This window comes from Geospiza fortis, unplaced genomic scaffold, assembly GCF_000277835.1.
Source record: "Geospiza fortis unplaced genomic scaffold, GeoFor_1.0 scaffold27, whole genome shotgun sequence".
Taxonomy (NCBI): Eukaryota; Metazoa; Chordata; class Aves; order Passeriformes; family Thraupidae; genus Geospiza; species Geospiza fortis.
Window position 1 is genome coordinate 4,260,303 of NW_005054329.1, and position 16,735 is coordinate 4,277,037.

The 16,735-nt window shown below is 39.6% G+C and overlaps 1 protein-coding gene across 1 annotated transcript in view; it reads left to right on the forward strand.

Annotated features, from left to right (window-relative positions):
• The window catches only part of MED27 (mediator complex subunit 27), an 84,744-nt gene that overhangs the window by 19,259 nt on the left and 48,750 nt on the right, over positions 1–16,735 (forward strand). Inside the window, exon 3 of the mRNA XM_005421278.1 lies at positions 13,166–13,296. Within this exon, the coding sequence (XP_005421335.1) occupies positions 13,166–13,296 (131 nt within the window). The remainder of the gene's footprint in view (positions 1–13,165; positions 13,297–16,735) is intronic.

A 16,735-nucleotide genomic window follows, 5' to 3' on the forward strand; every position in this document is an offset into this window, starting at 1 on the left:
TTTTCTTGCTCTTTTATGTTTTTGTGAAAGCCTCAGGCAAAAACTATAGTTGAGTGAATTGTCAGTTGTTCGTGTTGCTGAATTACTGGCTTGATAAAATAAACTTTGTGAGGTAGGTAGGTAGGTAGTGTCCTCATTAAAAAAGATTTTGTAGCTGGAAAAGTGATGGAAACAAGTTCAAAAATCATAATTTGTGAGAAGCAGTGTCTGGCTCCCCCACCGCCCCAGTTTCCTTAAATGCACACCAGTTTGTCATATTGCTGGTGCTATGAGCTCATACAGAAAGATCCTTTTTGGTTGTGTAAGTACATGCGCTGCTGAAGAGTTGAGAATACTTTTAGAAAACTTAATGCTGAATTTATCAGCTCATGTCTACTTCAAAATTGTATTTGTAATGGAAAATTCCAACTGTAATGTAAGTTGCATCAGGTTTTTTTAATACAATTTCCTCGTCTGTTTTCAAGACCAAAAGATACGGGTTTGGGTTTTGTTTTCCTTTTTCTTACATGTATGATGCATTTTTACATTCCCACTTGTAGTGGTTCTCCAGTGTTCTGCACCCACAATCCTGCAGTGATAGGCACCGTGCTGTGCTCAGCTCCATAGGGAGTTTGCTTCTGGCCAGCTCAGAACTGCTGGAGAAGGAGTTACTTTGAGTTTTGAGATGAGGAAAAGAAGAACAAGTGAAAATATAAAGTATTCTGTGGCTGTTCAGGAGTGGCAAGCTTTGGAAAGTAGCAGACCATATATATGGGATGTATTGAGGTTTTTATGGGAAGCAGTCAATAGGATAAGTTGGAGACCAGTGCAGGGTGATGCTGAAATTTTGGTACCACACAAACTGTGTGTAGGGAGATCAGTGTTGTTTCCCGGAGCCAGCTGGACTTTTTGGAGTTACCCAGTTAAGGGATGGGTGTGATAACACAGGGAACTGGGTGATGCAGGGAAGGAGAACTCCCTCAGAGCCTCACTGGTTCTTTCAAGAGATTCAGGAGTATTGTGGTGATTTTTAAAATTTTCCTGCCTTTCATTTTTTCCTGGTACAAGGGAACATTCAGAAAAAAATGCCAGTAGTGTTCATTTCTTCTGTAGGGGCTTGTAGGCAGCATGGCCTTCAGCAGAGATGAGTGAAGTAATTAAAACTATCACTGATAGTTGTTTATCTTAAGACTGAGGGAGAAAACACGGCCTTGGTCGAATGAAGCATTGTAGGAGCATTTTCTATCAAATCCAATGTTATTCCCTTGCTTGTTGTGCTCTGGTCATTAGTGCTTTTAATTTACCTTCCAGTGAATGTGCCAGATGAGCCTCTGTGAGCAGCCACATTCCTGTTTATTTTTCTGATGATGGCCATCTGAAGCAATAGATTGATGTCTGCAATTTTTACTTCATTAGTAATGAAGTCCACAGAGCAGTGAGAGGAATGTGTGTTTACTTGGTGCCTTGAACTGAGGTACTGATAAACTGCTGGGCTTTGGTCTGGTAGGATTTTCATAGTGATTATCAAGATACAGAAATAAGGTATGTCCAGGTTTAAATGAGGATCTGAAATGTCTGTGGGCTAGATGGCCAACATTTAAGTAGTAATTGGATTGTTGAAGAGTGCCTGCAAGACAGCCAGTGCATGGAGAATCAAATATATGTCGGTCTCCTTTGAAATCCATGAAAAATAATAATTTCTATTTTCCTGTGGCTTTAACTGTGTCCCACAGCAACATAAAAATGGCTCAATCTCCAAGTCTTAAAACCCTGTGATAACACCAGTGCAAATTCCTGGCTAAGTAATGAATCCCTAATGTTTGTAATTTCCAGAAAGTATTTTCCCGATTCTGTAGTGGCAGTCAGTGTTAGGAATCCTGTAGGGCTCATGTGGGTGGGGACATTTTTTGCTCAGTACAGTGACAGCTGCAAGTCTGGTCTTCAGAAACCTGGGTTTGGCCCTGAGTTTGATTCTCCTTCCCCTCTGTTCCTATTTTGAGCCCAGTAAAAAGAAGCATATGTTTTCTTGCATCAGCTACCTCGGTGTTACCTTGTGAGGCATGACAAGGTCATGTGTTTGTATGGCAAAAGAGGAAATCTCAAATTGTCTTTGAGCTGTCTTAGAACTGCTTTTGTCTTGTGATCTATTAAAGATTTCCATGATGTACATGGTTAAATTTTGATTCATGTAGGTATGCATGTGTTGATGCTACAGTGCTGCTCCTGAAATTGGTACTGTTATATTATTAATATTGCAGATCATGCCAAGGAGGTGTCTTGCATTTAATACAGAACATAAGAAGGTTTGCCTACCCCATATGAAAATCTCAAATTGGAACTGAAGATGCTATAAAAATTTAAAAGGAACAAGGTCAGCCTGAAAATTGCATATTTTAAAAAGCAGAAAATCATCTATTTTTTACAACAAATTTCCTTACCTGTTAGTAAGGAAATGCTTTACTAATAGCATTTTCAGTTATTAACACTTGAAAATTATTTTAAGCATCATTTTAATTGTAAAACTACCTAGTTACCATTTGTCTAGTGCTCATTAATATGGGGTTTTCTAGTTGAGAGATGTGAGAACTGAGCCAGAAGCGTTTGGGTTCCTGTGCTCCTTCTGTATGATCAAAAACTCAATTTATTCCACTCATGAAAGAAAAGATAATGGATGGGTCACCTGCTTTTAACCAACATCTACTGGGAGGAAAGGGGGTAAGAGGGTTCTTTATTATAACAAACAAACGAACAAAAAAAATCAGTAATTGAAAATAAAAGTTTAACAAATTTGGACTGCTGCTGAGGTGGATGGTTTAAAATTAAGCATGGTATGTGGTAATTAAGCATGGGAAGAATTGGAGAGGAATAGTCTGGGACCTGCCTGAAAGTTCAGTAACTTACAATTTTTTCAACTTGATTACAGAGAATATCTGCAGGATGTGTTTTATTTCTAATTAGTGGCTGGTCCAGACAGAAAGTTACAATGGACTGCTCCAGACTAATCCTTTACTTTTAGTGATAGAAGTGGGGATAGAGATTCCAATCTTGCCATGACCTGGTGAAAGCCTCCCCTGGCTGCTTCAAAGACTTGCTCAGCACCTGACTGCAGTCATTATCTATGGAAACTCTACTACAAACATAGTAAGTATGTAGTAAAAACATTTAGTGTTGTTAAAAATCTGAGATTCCTCAGATCCACACCCAGCATGAGTGGAATAAGAATTGTGAAGGTAAATTTAACAGTATTTGTAAAGAAGCAGGATAAAGCAGGAAAATATGGTAGAAGGCATCTGAGAGGAGAAGTGTGGGCATTGTGTGAGATCCTGCAAATAACATTCTGTGCATGAAAACGGTGCTGAGTAACTGCCTCTTCATCCATGAGATCCTGCAGGCTGTGGTTAATTTGAGGTCTGGAAAGAAGCACATAATGAAAGTCTGAATCCTTAGCACAGGCAGACTAATTTAGATTGCACAGGCATTATGAAGCATTTCCTCGTTACGGAATTCTTAATTTGTAACTTTAATTTTAATGTAACTTTTTTAGCATACCTAAAAATACATGAAAAATACTACTTTTCTCCTCAAATACACTATGTTTCTTGGGTCAGCACAAAACCTCCCACCTCCCTGTAAAACGGTGTGTTATAAATCCCTAAATAAATACAATAAACAGCTTTTGGAGAGGATATCTTCCTTTTGGTTCCAACAAGAGAGGAGTAAATAAAGTAATTGATGTGCCCTGTTAGCTGTGAGCAAGTTTCATGTCCAAGTTTCGTGTGGTGTCTTTCCTTTGGCGTGCAGAGAAAAGCAGAGGATTTTAGCACCTCGCCCACAGCATCCACCTCCTGACAGCAAAACTTGTCAATAGAGAAGCATTCAGCACTTCATTATTTCTACAACCTGAGCGCATTTGCAAATTAATTGATGTGTGGGAGGAAAGGCATCTGCTATTGTAGAAGCCCTTAACTGTTGCAGCAAAACTAGAAATAAACTGGTTAGCTGTAGTGAGCTGATATGCTGCTGCAGGTGTTGGAGCCTCTAAAGTGGATCTTGTCCTTTTTTCTTTTTGTTTTTGGTATTAAAAAAAAACCCAAACAATCCAAACCCAAACTTCTCATTGAATTGTGACCATGGAAACACTAGCACAGTAAAGGTAATATCTTGTATACTTCTGTAGGGTTGCTAGTAAGTAATTTCATATTTCTTGCTGGCTCAGCACCAAAAGAGAGTTTTAATTAGGCCTGTAATGAATGACTGGGAGCGTTTTAAAGGCTATTAATCTTGTGGTGTAATTGAGTTAATTATAATATCATTATAAGCTCCCATGAAAATAGGATGAAGTGTATTCCATTTGTTTTATTCTTTAAGTTATTTCTGAGGTCCCCCAGCTTCATTTCAAATGCTCCCACTGCAAGTCTCCAACAGAGAAAACTGTAGAAGCATTTCATGTGTCACTGCACCAAACCTTCTGTTGTGCATCATCCCAGTCCTGGGCTCTCTGAGCTGCCCCTTTTCTGTAGCTGCAAGTATCTCCTTGCAGTGCAGAGCATCTTTAATTTGCATTTCCCAGAGTAGTATTTCCTTGTTTTTCTGGTTTCCTATCAGTAACTCACCCGAGTGTGGCAGATGAGAGTAAGAATATGTGATCTATTTTCAGAAATAAAGATTACAGCAGCTTTCGAACTGTTACTCTTTGTGCTGTGGCAAAAAAATGTGTAGCAAAAGAGGTGTTTTTTTGCAAAGCATATGGCTCTTCACTCGTTCAGACTACTGTAAGTTTGGGATTTGGTTGTAAAACATCTCTGTGCTTTTTGCACTCTCTAGTCAGAGTGTGACATCTCCAACAGATGGACACATAAACTTTCCATAATCCACTTCTTTCCTTTCAGAAGAAGAGATTCTCATCTGTAAAAGTTGTTGAAGAAAACCTGATCTGTTGAAATCTGTTGTGTGCATAGAAGTGGGGATATGAAGATGTGGTGGATACACAGCTCAGCGCTGGAGCTCCTGCTGTTTCTGGGGCTCTCTGGCTGCAGTGAGGTCAGCCCTGCTTTTGTACTTCAGACTTCCTTCGAGCATTGGCCAGGGAGGTTCAGGTTGGAGATGAGGAAGGATTTCTCCACAGAAAGGCTGCTCAGACCTTGGAAGGTGAAGTCACCATCCCTGGACATATCACTCAGAGCTAGTTGTCACCAGATTTGGCTGATAACTCCATCCTGTTTGCTTCTTGCAACCCTGCATTATCAGGATTGTCTTGGTTTAATGGTTTTAAAGTCTACAATCAAGAGTTTCCAACCTTTACCCTGCTGGGATGATAGAAGTACCTTTTTTCTTTCAGGAACTTTGCTGGTCACAGTTTTGTGTTTTCCATCCTCTTGACTATAACAGATTTTGTAAATAGTTTAGAAATGCCAGCTTGTGATGTATGGGCCTCTTTAACATTTCTTTGATTTATGTGCACTATGCTGGAAAAAAGCAGAGGAAGCATATTATTCTGGAAAAGAATGTTGCCAGTCTTCCATTTTTTCAGTCTTAGTTAAAAGCTACACTTTTATCAATCAAAGCTGATAGATTCTTTTTGCATTCCCAAAAACATTCATAACTTAATTCTTTGATGTCTGAAGAGGTAATTTGCCTAAGACTTTTATAAATGTCTACTTATTTTTTGGATGTCTTACTTGAAATACCTTTTAATCAGATTTTTCAGAATTTCCAGACACCTGTGGTGATGCCAGGGTTTGTCTCTGTAAAAGTCTCTGGTGTTACATGGGAAGGATGAAAGTTAAAACCTCTTACTTTAATTGGTGATAACAGTGACCTTAAATTTAAGATTTGCTCTTATTTGTGGATGAATATTTTCTGTGGGTTACTTCATAGTGTCTAGAAAAGATGGATAAATCAATCTACACATTAATATCCTGCAGCTGTTGTAGGAATAGGGGAATAGGCCTCATGCCTTCTGTTCCAGAAGTCTCCAGCTTTAAGCTTTAATTGCTTGTCACTGGCAGGCTGGAAATCAGCATCCCCTGCAGCCTTGCTTCAGGAGGCCTGCTGGATGTAAAGAAAGATATTAGCAAAAGTAACCATTTAAGGAAGAATTAGCTCCTAATTTGGCAACTTCAGCTCAGTTTAAACAATATTCCTTCAGCCCCTTCTGCTGTGCTGGTACACTGGGGTGGTGACAGAAGACAGTGATGATGTCTGGTGTACCTTGGCAGAGCCTTGGGATGGACTCTGGAGTTGTGATCTTCCAATTTCCCCTTCAGGAAAGGCACAGGAGACTGAGGAAAGCCAGGTTTCCCTATGCTGGCAGGAAAACCCTCAGCTGGGCTATTGTCAGACATTAGTATGGGTATCTGCCTAAAGTCTAAAGATATTGTGCATTTTAATTATTGTGCAAGTCATCAAAGCTAAGGAAAGGCATTTAACAGAAGTTAAAATAATTAAATTTAATGAGTTAGGGAATTCAAAAACTGCTTACCCACTAATGGATTTCCCTCATCTCTGCTTTGCCTGTCTCCCCTTTGTCAGATTGTGCACTGTACTGGTTGGATTTACATAAGCTGCACCATATAGACATTTTATTGAAGAGTATTAATTTCTTGATTTGTCTGTAAAGCATTTTGTTTGGTGTAGTAAAGGCTCCCCTCAGAGCTGCAAATCATGGCATGGTGCTGGACAGTTTGGGGAGTGTTTCTGTACCTGATTGCAGCCCTTTATTCTGCCATTTGAGCTTTATCTTCCCATTTCTTGTGTAAGCACCTGAGCACCCCCTGTCACAGAGGCAGCAGGTCATCCTTCATACTGACACAGCTGCCACCTGAGCCCCTGACACCAAAGATTTAGTCCAGGGCTTTAGAAAATACTAATTTTAGCAGGAGAGCAGTGTCTCCAGAGTCCTGGTGGCTGTTTAAGGGAGCACAGGGCTCTGGGGGAAGGTTCTAATTGTGGCCTTATCTTGGACTTTAATGATGACTTTCCCCTGCTACAGATTGTTTGTCCTATACCAAGATAATGCTTCTGTCAAAAAGGAATTAGGATTTTCTGTCAGATATTGATCATGTGCACTTCTTGGATCTTTAGACTTTAATGAAGTCCATTAAAGGAACACACAATTGTGAATACACCTCACAGAGTGACACTAAGACCACTTACCTGTTCTGGACAACCTCTGTACCCACCACCTGCCTTCAGCTCAGGGTTACTTGAAAATAACCTGCTGCTGCTGTTTGTTACTGCACCTGGGTTTATTTTGTTATTTAGATGCAGAACACAATGTAATAATTCTACTTTGCTTTTTATAATTCTATTATGTGTTTATGTTGTAGCTGCATACACAAGGAAATAAATGCCAGTTCATTTTGTTATCTTTCAGTAAATATGTATGTTCAAACCCTTCAGAATACCTGGAGGTATAAACATTTTAAGCATAAAATACAGTTATTCTTCTAAAGAGTGCATAAAGTAGCTTGTAACCCCAGATTATGATTACTCTGCCTCTTTATCCATTTTAAACACTAGATCCCTTTAAAATCCAGCCTGGTGGCTGTGTAGGTTCTCTTTGTGTTGACATTATCAAAAAAACCAAGAATATATCACTTCTGTAGCTATTAAATGGATTCCAGAACATTTTTTTAAATGGTGGAGGAGGAGTAGTGGCTTTTGCAGTGACTCTGAACAGTGCAGGTCATTTTATTGGCAGCAAGGATGCAGATGCTGAAGTTTTGACCAATTCCTTGAAGAAAGTGCCATGAGATTTGCTATCTCTGCATGGTTAAAAGCCAAAGACTTGCAAGCAGTATTGGAGTGAGGGAGCATTCATCAGCAGTCATTCATCAGCAGAACTTCTGTGTTTTCAAAAGAAAAGTAGGAAGAACACACTTTAGGGCTGAAATCTGACACTAATTAAAACAGCACTCTCAGCAAAAATAGGAATTCAGAGACAGTAGAATAAAACCTGTAGCAAAAACAAGGCATTAAAAGAAGCAGGGATATGTATCAATGCATTTCCTACTATTGTGTCATTATATATATAAATAAATAAAAATGTCTCTGCTTGTTTTTGAACTCCCTAGGTCAGGGAGGGAGGGAGGGAGAGAGCCCTAAGGGAGAAGCCCTGTGCAGGGCTGATGTTCCCAGCCTGCTCCATATCCCAGTTTATTGACCTGGCATCTCACAGCCCAGGCATGAGAGAGGACAATAACAGAAGTGTGAGCTCATAATTGTCACTTTTGAGTCAGATCAGGGTGTTTGGCAAAAGGAGTAATAACTTTTCCACAGGGATTTAAAAAAGAATGGGATGGGAGCAGCCTTTGTTCCTCTCATGGATAGATGTTTCTTGCTTAAATATTGTTGTAAACTGGAAAAGGGGCATAAATGCTTTTAAAAAATAGAATAAAGTGTCCTAATTAAATAGTAAAATAGAGCAAAGACACAGTGTCTAGTTTTTCTATTAATTGAAAAGCCTGCAACCCAGCTCAATAAGAGGAAAACCAATGAGTAAAGAAATTGGAGACTCTCCTTTTGGCTTATTGATGCTGTTTTGGTCAAGTCAAGAATTCATCTGTCCTAAAATGATCAAACATTGTTCGGAGAAAAAGAGAATTTCCAAACAGGCCTCATTATCTGAAAAAAGCTTAAAAATATCAATTAAGGTAGTATAATTTCTCTCTTGCCTACTTTAGTCTGCAGAGATGAAACTGTGGGAGTGTCCTGCTTGCTTGCTGGTTGCTCTTTCAAAAGAGCAAGTAGAGTTTTATCATAATAAACAAATCCCTTTTCATCTGCAAGGGAGAAGTTGTTTAATGATGAGGGGCAGAGCACTGTGCATCCTAAAGGAGGCAAATGTGCATCACCAGGATTACAGTGAGCTCAGAAAATGCCACAGTGGGTGAGTATCTGTCAGCCACCTCTGTAAAAGGCATTCCTTGGAGGAATGGAAATAAACTTTACATTACCTGGATCTGAGAAAACCTTTTTCTGTTTATATATGTGATCACTAAGTATTTACATAAGAATGGAATAATAAGTAACAGGATAATGTGATTACAAAGAAAATTATTCTTCTGATTTCACTTCTTAAAGTGTCAGTGCTTAGAAAGCTTTAATTAATAGCAAAATGTAAATGTAATGTGCAGCTGTAGCTAATGTGATCAGTTGCTAATGCTCCAATTGATTGCTTTTTTGCTTTTTTTTTCCTTGATTCTTACTTTCTTTCACCCAATTTTTGCAACTTTGGATGGCCTTGTCAGTAAGTGCAGTGTACTCACTTGTTTGGGCAGCAGTCAGCACATGCAAAATCTCCAACCCATGAATTATTTAAACTAAAGACCTCTAGACCCAGCTTGATTCTAATGATGAAGCTTTAGTTTTCAAAGTTTTAAATGAGCACTGTGCCCATGTTTGTGGTTTCATAACATTCACTGCAAAGTAACCCTACAGGCTAAGATGGAAAGCTGTCACAATATGGTCAGTGCTTCTCAGCTGAACAAAGGGGCCTTTCCTACAGGGTTCTTACTGTAACAGAAGTTTTCTGTCTGCTCCAAATCTTAAAGATCATCTGCACAAGACAGGATTTTTGGCAGATGTAGAGGTTCTTTTTGGTTATTTTCATTGTTTTAGGAGATGTGTTACCTTATTTCTGGTAAGAAGGATCACTGGAGTAGAGTAAGGAAAAGATGTGATTAAGTTCTTTAAAAATATTAATGCTTTCAGTGCTAAATCTGATCTGTAATTCTTTAATGCACCTTTTTTTTGTTTAAATAGTTCCTGTGAAAGCCAAAGACATCTTATGTGGATGAAGAAATTGCCCTCCTTACAATTACAGCTGGGAGAAAAGTGACTCCCAAGTGCTTTCAGTGTTCATACTTTTCACTTAGTGAGGAAGATTAAGAGCTGTTAATATAGGAATATAGTTTTCATATACTCAGGAACACTAAAAATGTGAAATATTAGTGATAGCATTCTGTGCTAGAAAATCTAGCCATGTGGCCATTAACGTAGAAAAATAATTAATGTTTAAAAAATAATTTAGAGTAATCCAAGTTCTCTTTCTGTTTAGCTTCTTGTAAAACATTTGTATGTATTGAAGAGTTACTTTCCATACCTTTCCTACATTCCTAAGTAGAATTCACACATCTACTTGGAACTGCAGTTTTTAGAAGAATATCAGCTATCATGAGACTCATCATAAACCTGTACAAGTTGGCACTGGGGTATATCCTGGCTGCTAAATGTTGTAAATTGATTTTTGTTGTTGCTGGTTTTGATTTCTTGGTTTTCTGAGATAGATTTTCTGTTTCATCTGCGTGTATTGGGGAAAATGAATCAATCTTATTGATATTATGCAGAAAAATACATCATTAGGGAAAAGCTTAACCTCACACAAGCCAGGTGGAATTCCCCAAAGCTGGAAAACGTGGGTGCTTGCAGTAGTGGTGGGGAATCCCTTTGCAGCTGATAGAGGAATGATTTGCACAACTGCCTGGTGCTGCAGCAATGCTCATTTCAGTGAGTATTCACCACTGGGCACAGGGGCCAGGAGCAGGGGGGAGCTTGTTGGGAATGTTGTTGGGAATGTTGTTGGGAATGCCCTGGGCAGGGCAGGTTTGACCATCAGAGATTCCACGGTTTTTGGCCATGGGGTCTCAAACCGCCCAGAGGTGCTGGAGCACAACAGCTCTGCTGGTCCAACCCAAGGCTCTGTCACCTCCTGTCTGCATGTGCCCACAACCTTCTCCCCAATGTTCTTACAGCCACCAGCATTCCCTGGATTCAGGACTCCTTGAGCTTCTGTGTGTTCATTAACCCCAAACAGGATTTGTGTTCCATGAGCTCCTCTCAGCCTCCCTGCCTGAGCCTTTTAGCACCCACAACATCCTCTGGCAGTGCATTTCAGCACTTTTCTCTAAAGTGGAGAGAATGTGTTTGGAAATGGCATTCTCTTGTTAGTAAGCAAAAATTTGGTGGGGGGGTTGGTGTGTTTTTAGCTGATATTTCTCTCATGGTTGATGCTGGCCGACAAAGGTGTTGATTTTGTAAGAGGAAGAGGGAACTGAATGGCACCTGTATTTTCTATCCATCAGACCATAAATCTCCTGGCCATAGTTCTGATACCTGTGGTCCTGCTTTGGCACTATTTTCAGTCTTGCTTCTGCTCCTCAGAAAAATGATTAAGAAACAATTTCCTGGTCCCTTCAGTGAACACCCCCTGTCCCCAAAAAGGAGAGCACTCTGTGCAGTACAGTGTGTGATGCTTTAATAATGTATAAATCAAGCTGGACAGAAGCTGCCTGTCAGTTTTATTAACTTTGACCTTTTCTCCCATTATAAAGATGGTTTGGTAAATATTTAATGGCCCTTACAGGACCTGCATTCCTAAGAGCAAAGGTAGATTCAGAAGAAATACTTATAATTAATAAAAATAACTTAATCACTTGGTAGTCACCCTTGGAGGACAAAATTTTGGTTTAGAATCTGTTTCTTTTTTATTCCTTTAGTAGCTTTTTGGTTGTTTTTTTTAATGCCTGACCACTAAATGTCACTAGCTGGGAGGGTATGAAATGTTTTTAAGAGGTTACCTTTAAAATCCATCTCTGATTAGTACCAGTGATTACCTCCATCTCTGAGCAAATGTCCAAATAATGTTGTTTACCTGAAATACCTGCACAGGGCACATCAGTGGATGGTGCCACCAGCACAAAAAGATGCAGGAAGGAAAAGGAAAAGCATATTCCTGGAGTCAACAGGCTCTTCTGCCAGAGCTGTCTTTGCCTTTAATTCCCTGCATATTGCACTCCCTGCACATTCAGGTAGTGAAGATTGAAAACTAAGCCCCTGACACTGAAACATGGCCTTTCAAACAGGGACCCTCCATCGCTCTCATTGATTTTTTTTCATTTCAGAAAACTGTCGGAGAAAAACAAATTTGAGCAGAATCCATTGGTTGGGGCAGTAAAATCCCCCCCCTTCCCTGGCAGAGCACAGCTCCCTTCCCATTAGGAATGTGATGTGTCTTCATGTTGTGCCAGGCTGAGCTCACGTGGCACAAGGAGCAGCCAGGGGAACCAGGAGCCTGTTAAAAATCCTTCTGGATGTGCTGAGCAGTGACATCTGAGCCAAACTGGCTATGGGGATTGCTCCCCTCCTGTTACAGGTGGTTTTGGGTACATCATTCCAAGCTTTTCCTCCCTCTTTTTCACTCAACCTCTGTAGAAAAGCTTGGTTTAAGACCATTTCGTTTTCTGAACATTTTAAAATCATTCTTTCCTGACCATAACCCATTTTTTATGTGCAGACCATGGGGTTAGAGGGGTTAACTGTGATACAATTCATCTTTTTCAGAACAAATCTTGAGACAATGTAGTGAACACATAGTTCCAGGTACTGGAATGATGCAGGAAATCACATTTGTCTGAAAATGAATCTTCCTTCCCCTTCCAGTTCAAAAATGGGGCACTCAGAATGTAATTGAAAGTGTTCAGAGGAGAACCTGTTGCACTTGGAGGTGGTTGCAGGACAGGCAGAGCCCTGTAGCTGTTCTTAAATCTGAGAGCTGTGGGAGTGCACTCAAAATCCTGCAGATTCATGTTGTGTCCTTCAAAAATTTGTCTTTTATTGGCAAAGGAAAAGAGAAGTTTTAAGGAGAAAGCTGCTGAATGTGAATTATTCTGCAGTGCTATGGAGATGTGCAAGCAGGTATTTTAAAAACAAGATTTTTCTTTACAGTGGTAGAAACTCCTTTGCAAATGTTTTGTGGTTTTATGTTTAAGAAGAAAAAGATGAGTGTTATTTCTAAAAAGCTGGTTTATATTGTGAAAGGGTTGCATCTGTCTTCCTCTTATCTTCTTCCTAAAGTGAGAATGTTTAGTCCCTAGAGAGGAGAAACAGTTTCAATGTTTAAAAGCAAGCCCAAGTTTCAAGACAGGTAGACTTGAGAGGAAGTCCTTGATTCACCATCTTACTTGCCCTAATGCATAACTTGCTCCTCATACCCATTTCACAGCAGACTTTTCCCATGTGCTTTTGTCCCTATTGTCTTCCACCAAGCAATATATCTGAAATACCACACACCAACTTCCTGACTGGCTGTAATTTGAATCAGGTGCCACAGGTAGCAGAGGTCTGACACAGACAGAGTACTGCAGTGGTGTGTATTTTAATATATATATGTTTTTTTCTTATCCAGTTGCAGTACCATGCTGGGCTGGCATCTGGCCTTTTGAATCAGCAGTCTCTGAAACGTTCGGCCAACCAGATGGGAGTCTCTGCAAAGCGCAGACCAAAAGCCCAGCCAACAACTCTTGTCCTGCCTCCTCAGTAAGTAATGGAATATTTGGAAGAGTTTCCATGCTGGGGGGCTGGAATATTTCTTATTAAGTTATTGGTTTTTTGGTTTAATTTTTAATCATCATAATAAGCGATCTCGTGCTTGCGTTTTTGCTCCATACACATTCTCTTTGTAGCAGGTCATTAAAAAACTTTTTGCAATATGAACTTGTCATTGAGGAATGATGCTCACCTGATTGTTATGACTTGGAACTTCAAGCAGGACTTTTCTGAAGGTCCTAAAAGACTGAAGCCAAAAAGTCTTTGGTGTGAGTACTTTCTCGGCAAACGTCTGTTCCAAGTCCATCTGTTCACCATATGTTAATTTTGCATCGGATCTGAACCTCTTTTACAGGTGACAAGCAATTATGAGGACACTTAGAAACTGTTTGAGGACAGAGAGTATCAACACTTTGAGCAGCCTGTGTGTAGTGATGCCAGAAACACAGAGATGTGCACAACGAAGCTTATAAATTAATAAACCGCCTGAAATATATTTAGTTACCTGTAAGAAAATGATTATTATGTAAAAAATGAAATGCTAAGCAATTGTTCATCCTTGTAGTTTGTGGAAACTGCTTGCTTTTCTTCACAAAACAAGAGTCACTGATGTATAAACATTGTGCTACCAAAAACCTTGTAGCTGTAGTAATAAAAGTCCCTGTTGTCACCAGATTTCACAGGTCAACGTTTAGAGGGTTTCTTCTTACAGGAAACGAGAAAAAAATTAGAGTCAATAGAGCTTTCCCCTTGTATATTAACTTTAAAGTGCTGGTAATTCAAGAATCCATAAAATGCTCTATTGTTTTACCAATATATCAGACAAAGGAGAATGGTTTGAAGGGGGCTCCAGCAGTAGTTGGAAAACCAGATGTTGTTTCTCTGATATGTGGGATGGAACAGGGGTATCTTGTGACAAACTGGCTGGTTAGTTTTCCTTCTTTGTTGGGGTATCTGGAGCTTCAAATGGATTTCCTTCTCAGGAAGTCTATAAACTGGAGGTCTGGTATATCAATTAACACAGCTTTTTCAGTATTTTGGTGGGTTTTTCTTTTATTTCTTAATCATGGTATCTCTAGTTACTAGAAATATGTATAAAGAGCTAACTCATACTTTTGCATAGAAAAATTTGCTCTTTAACAGCTGCAGCTGTATAAAACTTAATGTGAGATACATAATATACATATTTAAAAGTATTATATGTCTTTTATCTGTAGATGATTTTCCTTCAGTGGTGCACTTACCTAGGATCTGCAGATAGACTGAAATTTTAGTGTGGTAGCTAAACTTTACGCAGTAGTTGAATTATGTTTCAGTATCTTATTACCACTTCCAGCATTATTCACAGGGAAAATGTGTTTCTGCTGAGCTGGCCCTTTATCTGTCACTGGTTGCCTCCTCTCTGGCTCCTCTTTGACCTTTCCATATTTGTTCTTCTTTGCTATCTCAGTGTCTTAAGAGAATAATAGTGATATTAAGGCAAATCAAATACCTGTTGGGCTCAGTATCTTGTTTCCAGCACAGGACAGAAGGAGATTATGAAAAGACTTATTGAAATAGGCTTATGAAAAGTATTTAGGGCAAAAAAAAAAGGTGTGACAAATGGATTTTAATATCTTGATTTTGCTGTAGTTTCATGCAAATAGTGATGAATCATGCACTGGGGTTTTTTTTCCCTTCATTCTTTATAAAATGCAAAAGAAGAAAACATCCAGATGCAAAACTACAGATCTGCTTGAAAGGGCATCCTGCATCCTAATATTCCCATGGCAATTCAAGGATTTTTTTTTAAGCTTTATTAATTCATAGGGAATTAATAGGGAAGAAAGGGATAACTATTTCTTGGTCTGTTTTTGCTTTGATGTATGCTATTAAAATTAAGTTCAGTGACAAGTCATTGGGCTGAGTAACAATGAGTCAAGTGTTTATTAAATGTTGTTCAGAGCAGCTATATTATCTTGAGCTTTTCTTAAACAGAAGTAGTTGAAACCAGCTGTATGCCAAAATGTCATTTCAGGAGAGCAGGTTGGAGTGAATATCAACACTGCAGTAAATCCTCTCTGCCAGCAAAGGAATGCAGGAAACACTTGCTCAGGAGGCATCAGAGGCGATGATTTGGGCAAAGAATCTCCTAAAACTAATTTATTCTGATGCAGATTTTGCACATGGCTAGTTTACTAGTAAACATGTCTGTATTTGAGTTACAGGTGTTATTAGAGGGCAGGTTACTATCTGTTTATTTATGGTCCTATTCCTTGAAGAAACTGCATGAGTAACTTTTGCTATTGCACTTCACCTTCTCCATGGCAGTGGCGCAAGCTGAGCAATTTTCTTGTTCATCCAGGTCTTTGATCTGTGCTCCTGGGGTGAGACTTGGGTTGTATTCCACAAACTAAAACTTCCCAAATGGTGTTTCATCTCATAAAAGCAGAAAAATGAAGTTTTGTTCAATTCACTGTTCACTTGAGCCTTCAGTCTCTATCCCTGCTCTGCTTTTCTTCTTTCCCCTCCAAAATGCCTTTTTTTTTTAAAGAAACCAACCAAGCCAAAGCAAACCCAAGCCTGTCTTGCTGTCTTGGAGGCTCAGCCATCTCTTCCTATTTTATGCTCACAGAAAGAGCTGGAGAAAGGGTTTGGGTGATGGCAAAAGTGATTCTTGGCAGGTCCTCACCCCTTTTCCTCCCCAGCCTTAGGCTGTCTTCTGGTGTGCTGTGGTTTGGAGATGAGAGCCTCTAATTCTTCACTAGTAAATATCTGAGACAGAGCAGCAATTTTGAATCCAAAAGGTGGTTTTGAAAATGGAAGTTCTCTGCCCTATGCAACTGCTTTGAGGAAAATCTGCATTTTCTCCCTGTTTATTTGAGGACTTGTAAGGGTGCTGAGCATTTTTGAAGAGAGGCCTTTTGGCGTTGGGTTTTGCTTTTCAGTATTGGTTTTCCCTGGCTCTGAAAGCGCAGAAAGGAAGCCTGGATTGATGTGTGTCTCATTCCCAGCCAAATGATCTGTGTGAGAAAATGACTAACTGCTGGCTGCTGTCTCTGCCTGCTTTGTCCCTCCTTCTGTCTTCTATTAACAAGACATCTCCCTGTACGTGCTAATGGATGCATTCCCTCACATGCCTCTCATCTGGCTGCGGGTTCCTTCCTTCTGTTCAGCAGTCTCAAGGCAGTGTTTGCTGGAGTGCTGAGAGCTGTCAGCTCCTCTCAGTGCCTGGGGAAGTGTCTGTGTGCAGCCCTGCTGAAAAGCAGGGTGGCTGCTCCTGCTTGGGAATCAATAAATAAAGACAATGGGAAATTATGGCGTCGCTTTTCCTTTTGAAATGTAGGAATTGGTGCAGTTAATTAATCTGATATTATTTTGCTTGGCACCACAAATTTGCAGTTAGGAAGTTGTCTCTGAGATCCTGAGGCAGCAGAATTCTCTGAGGAAT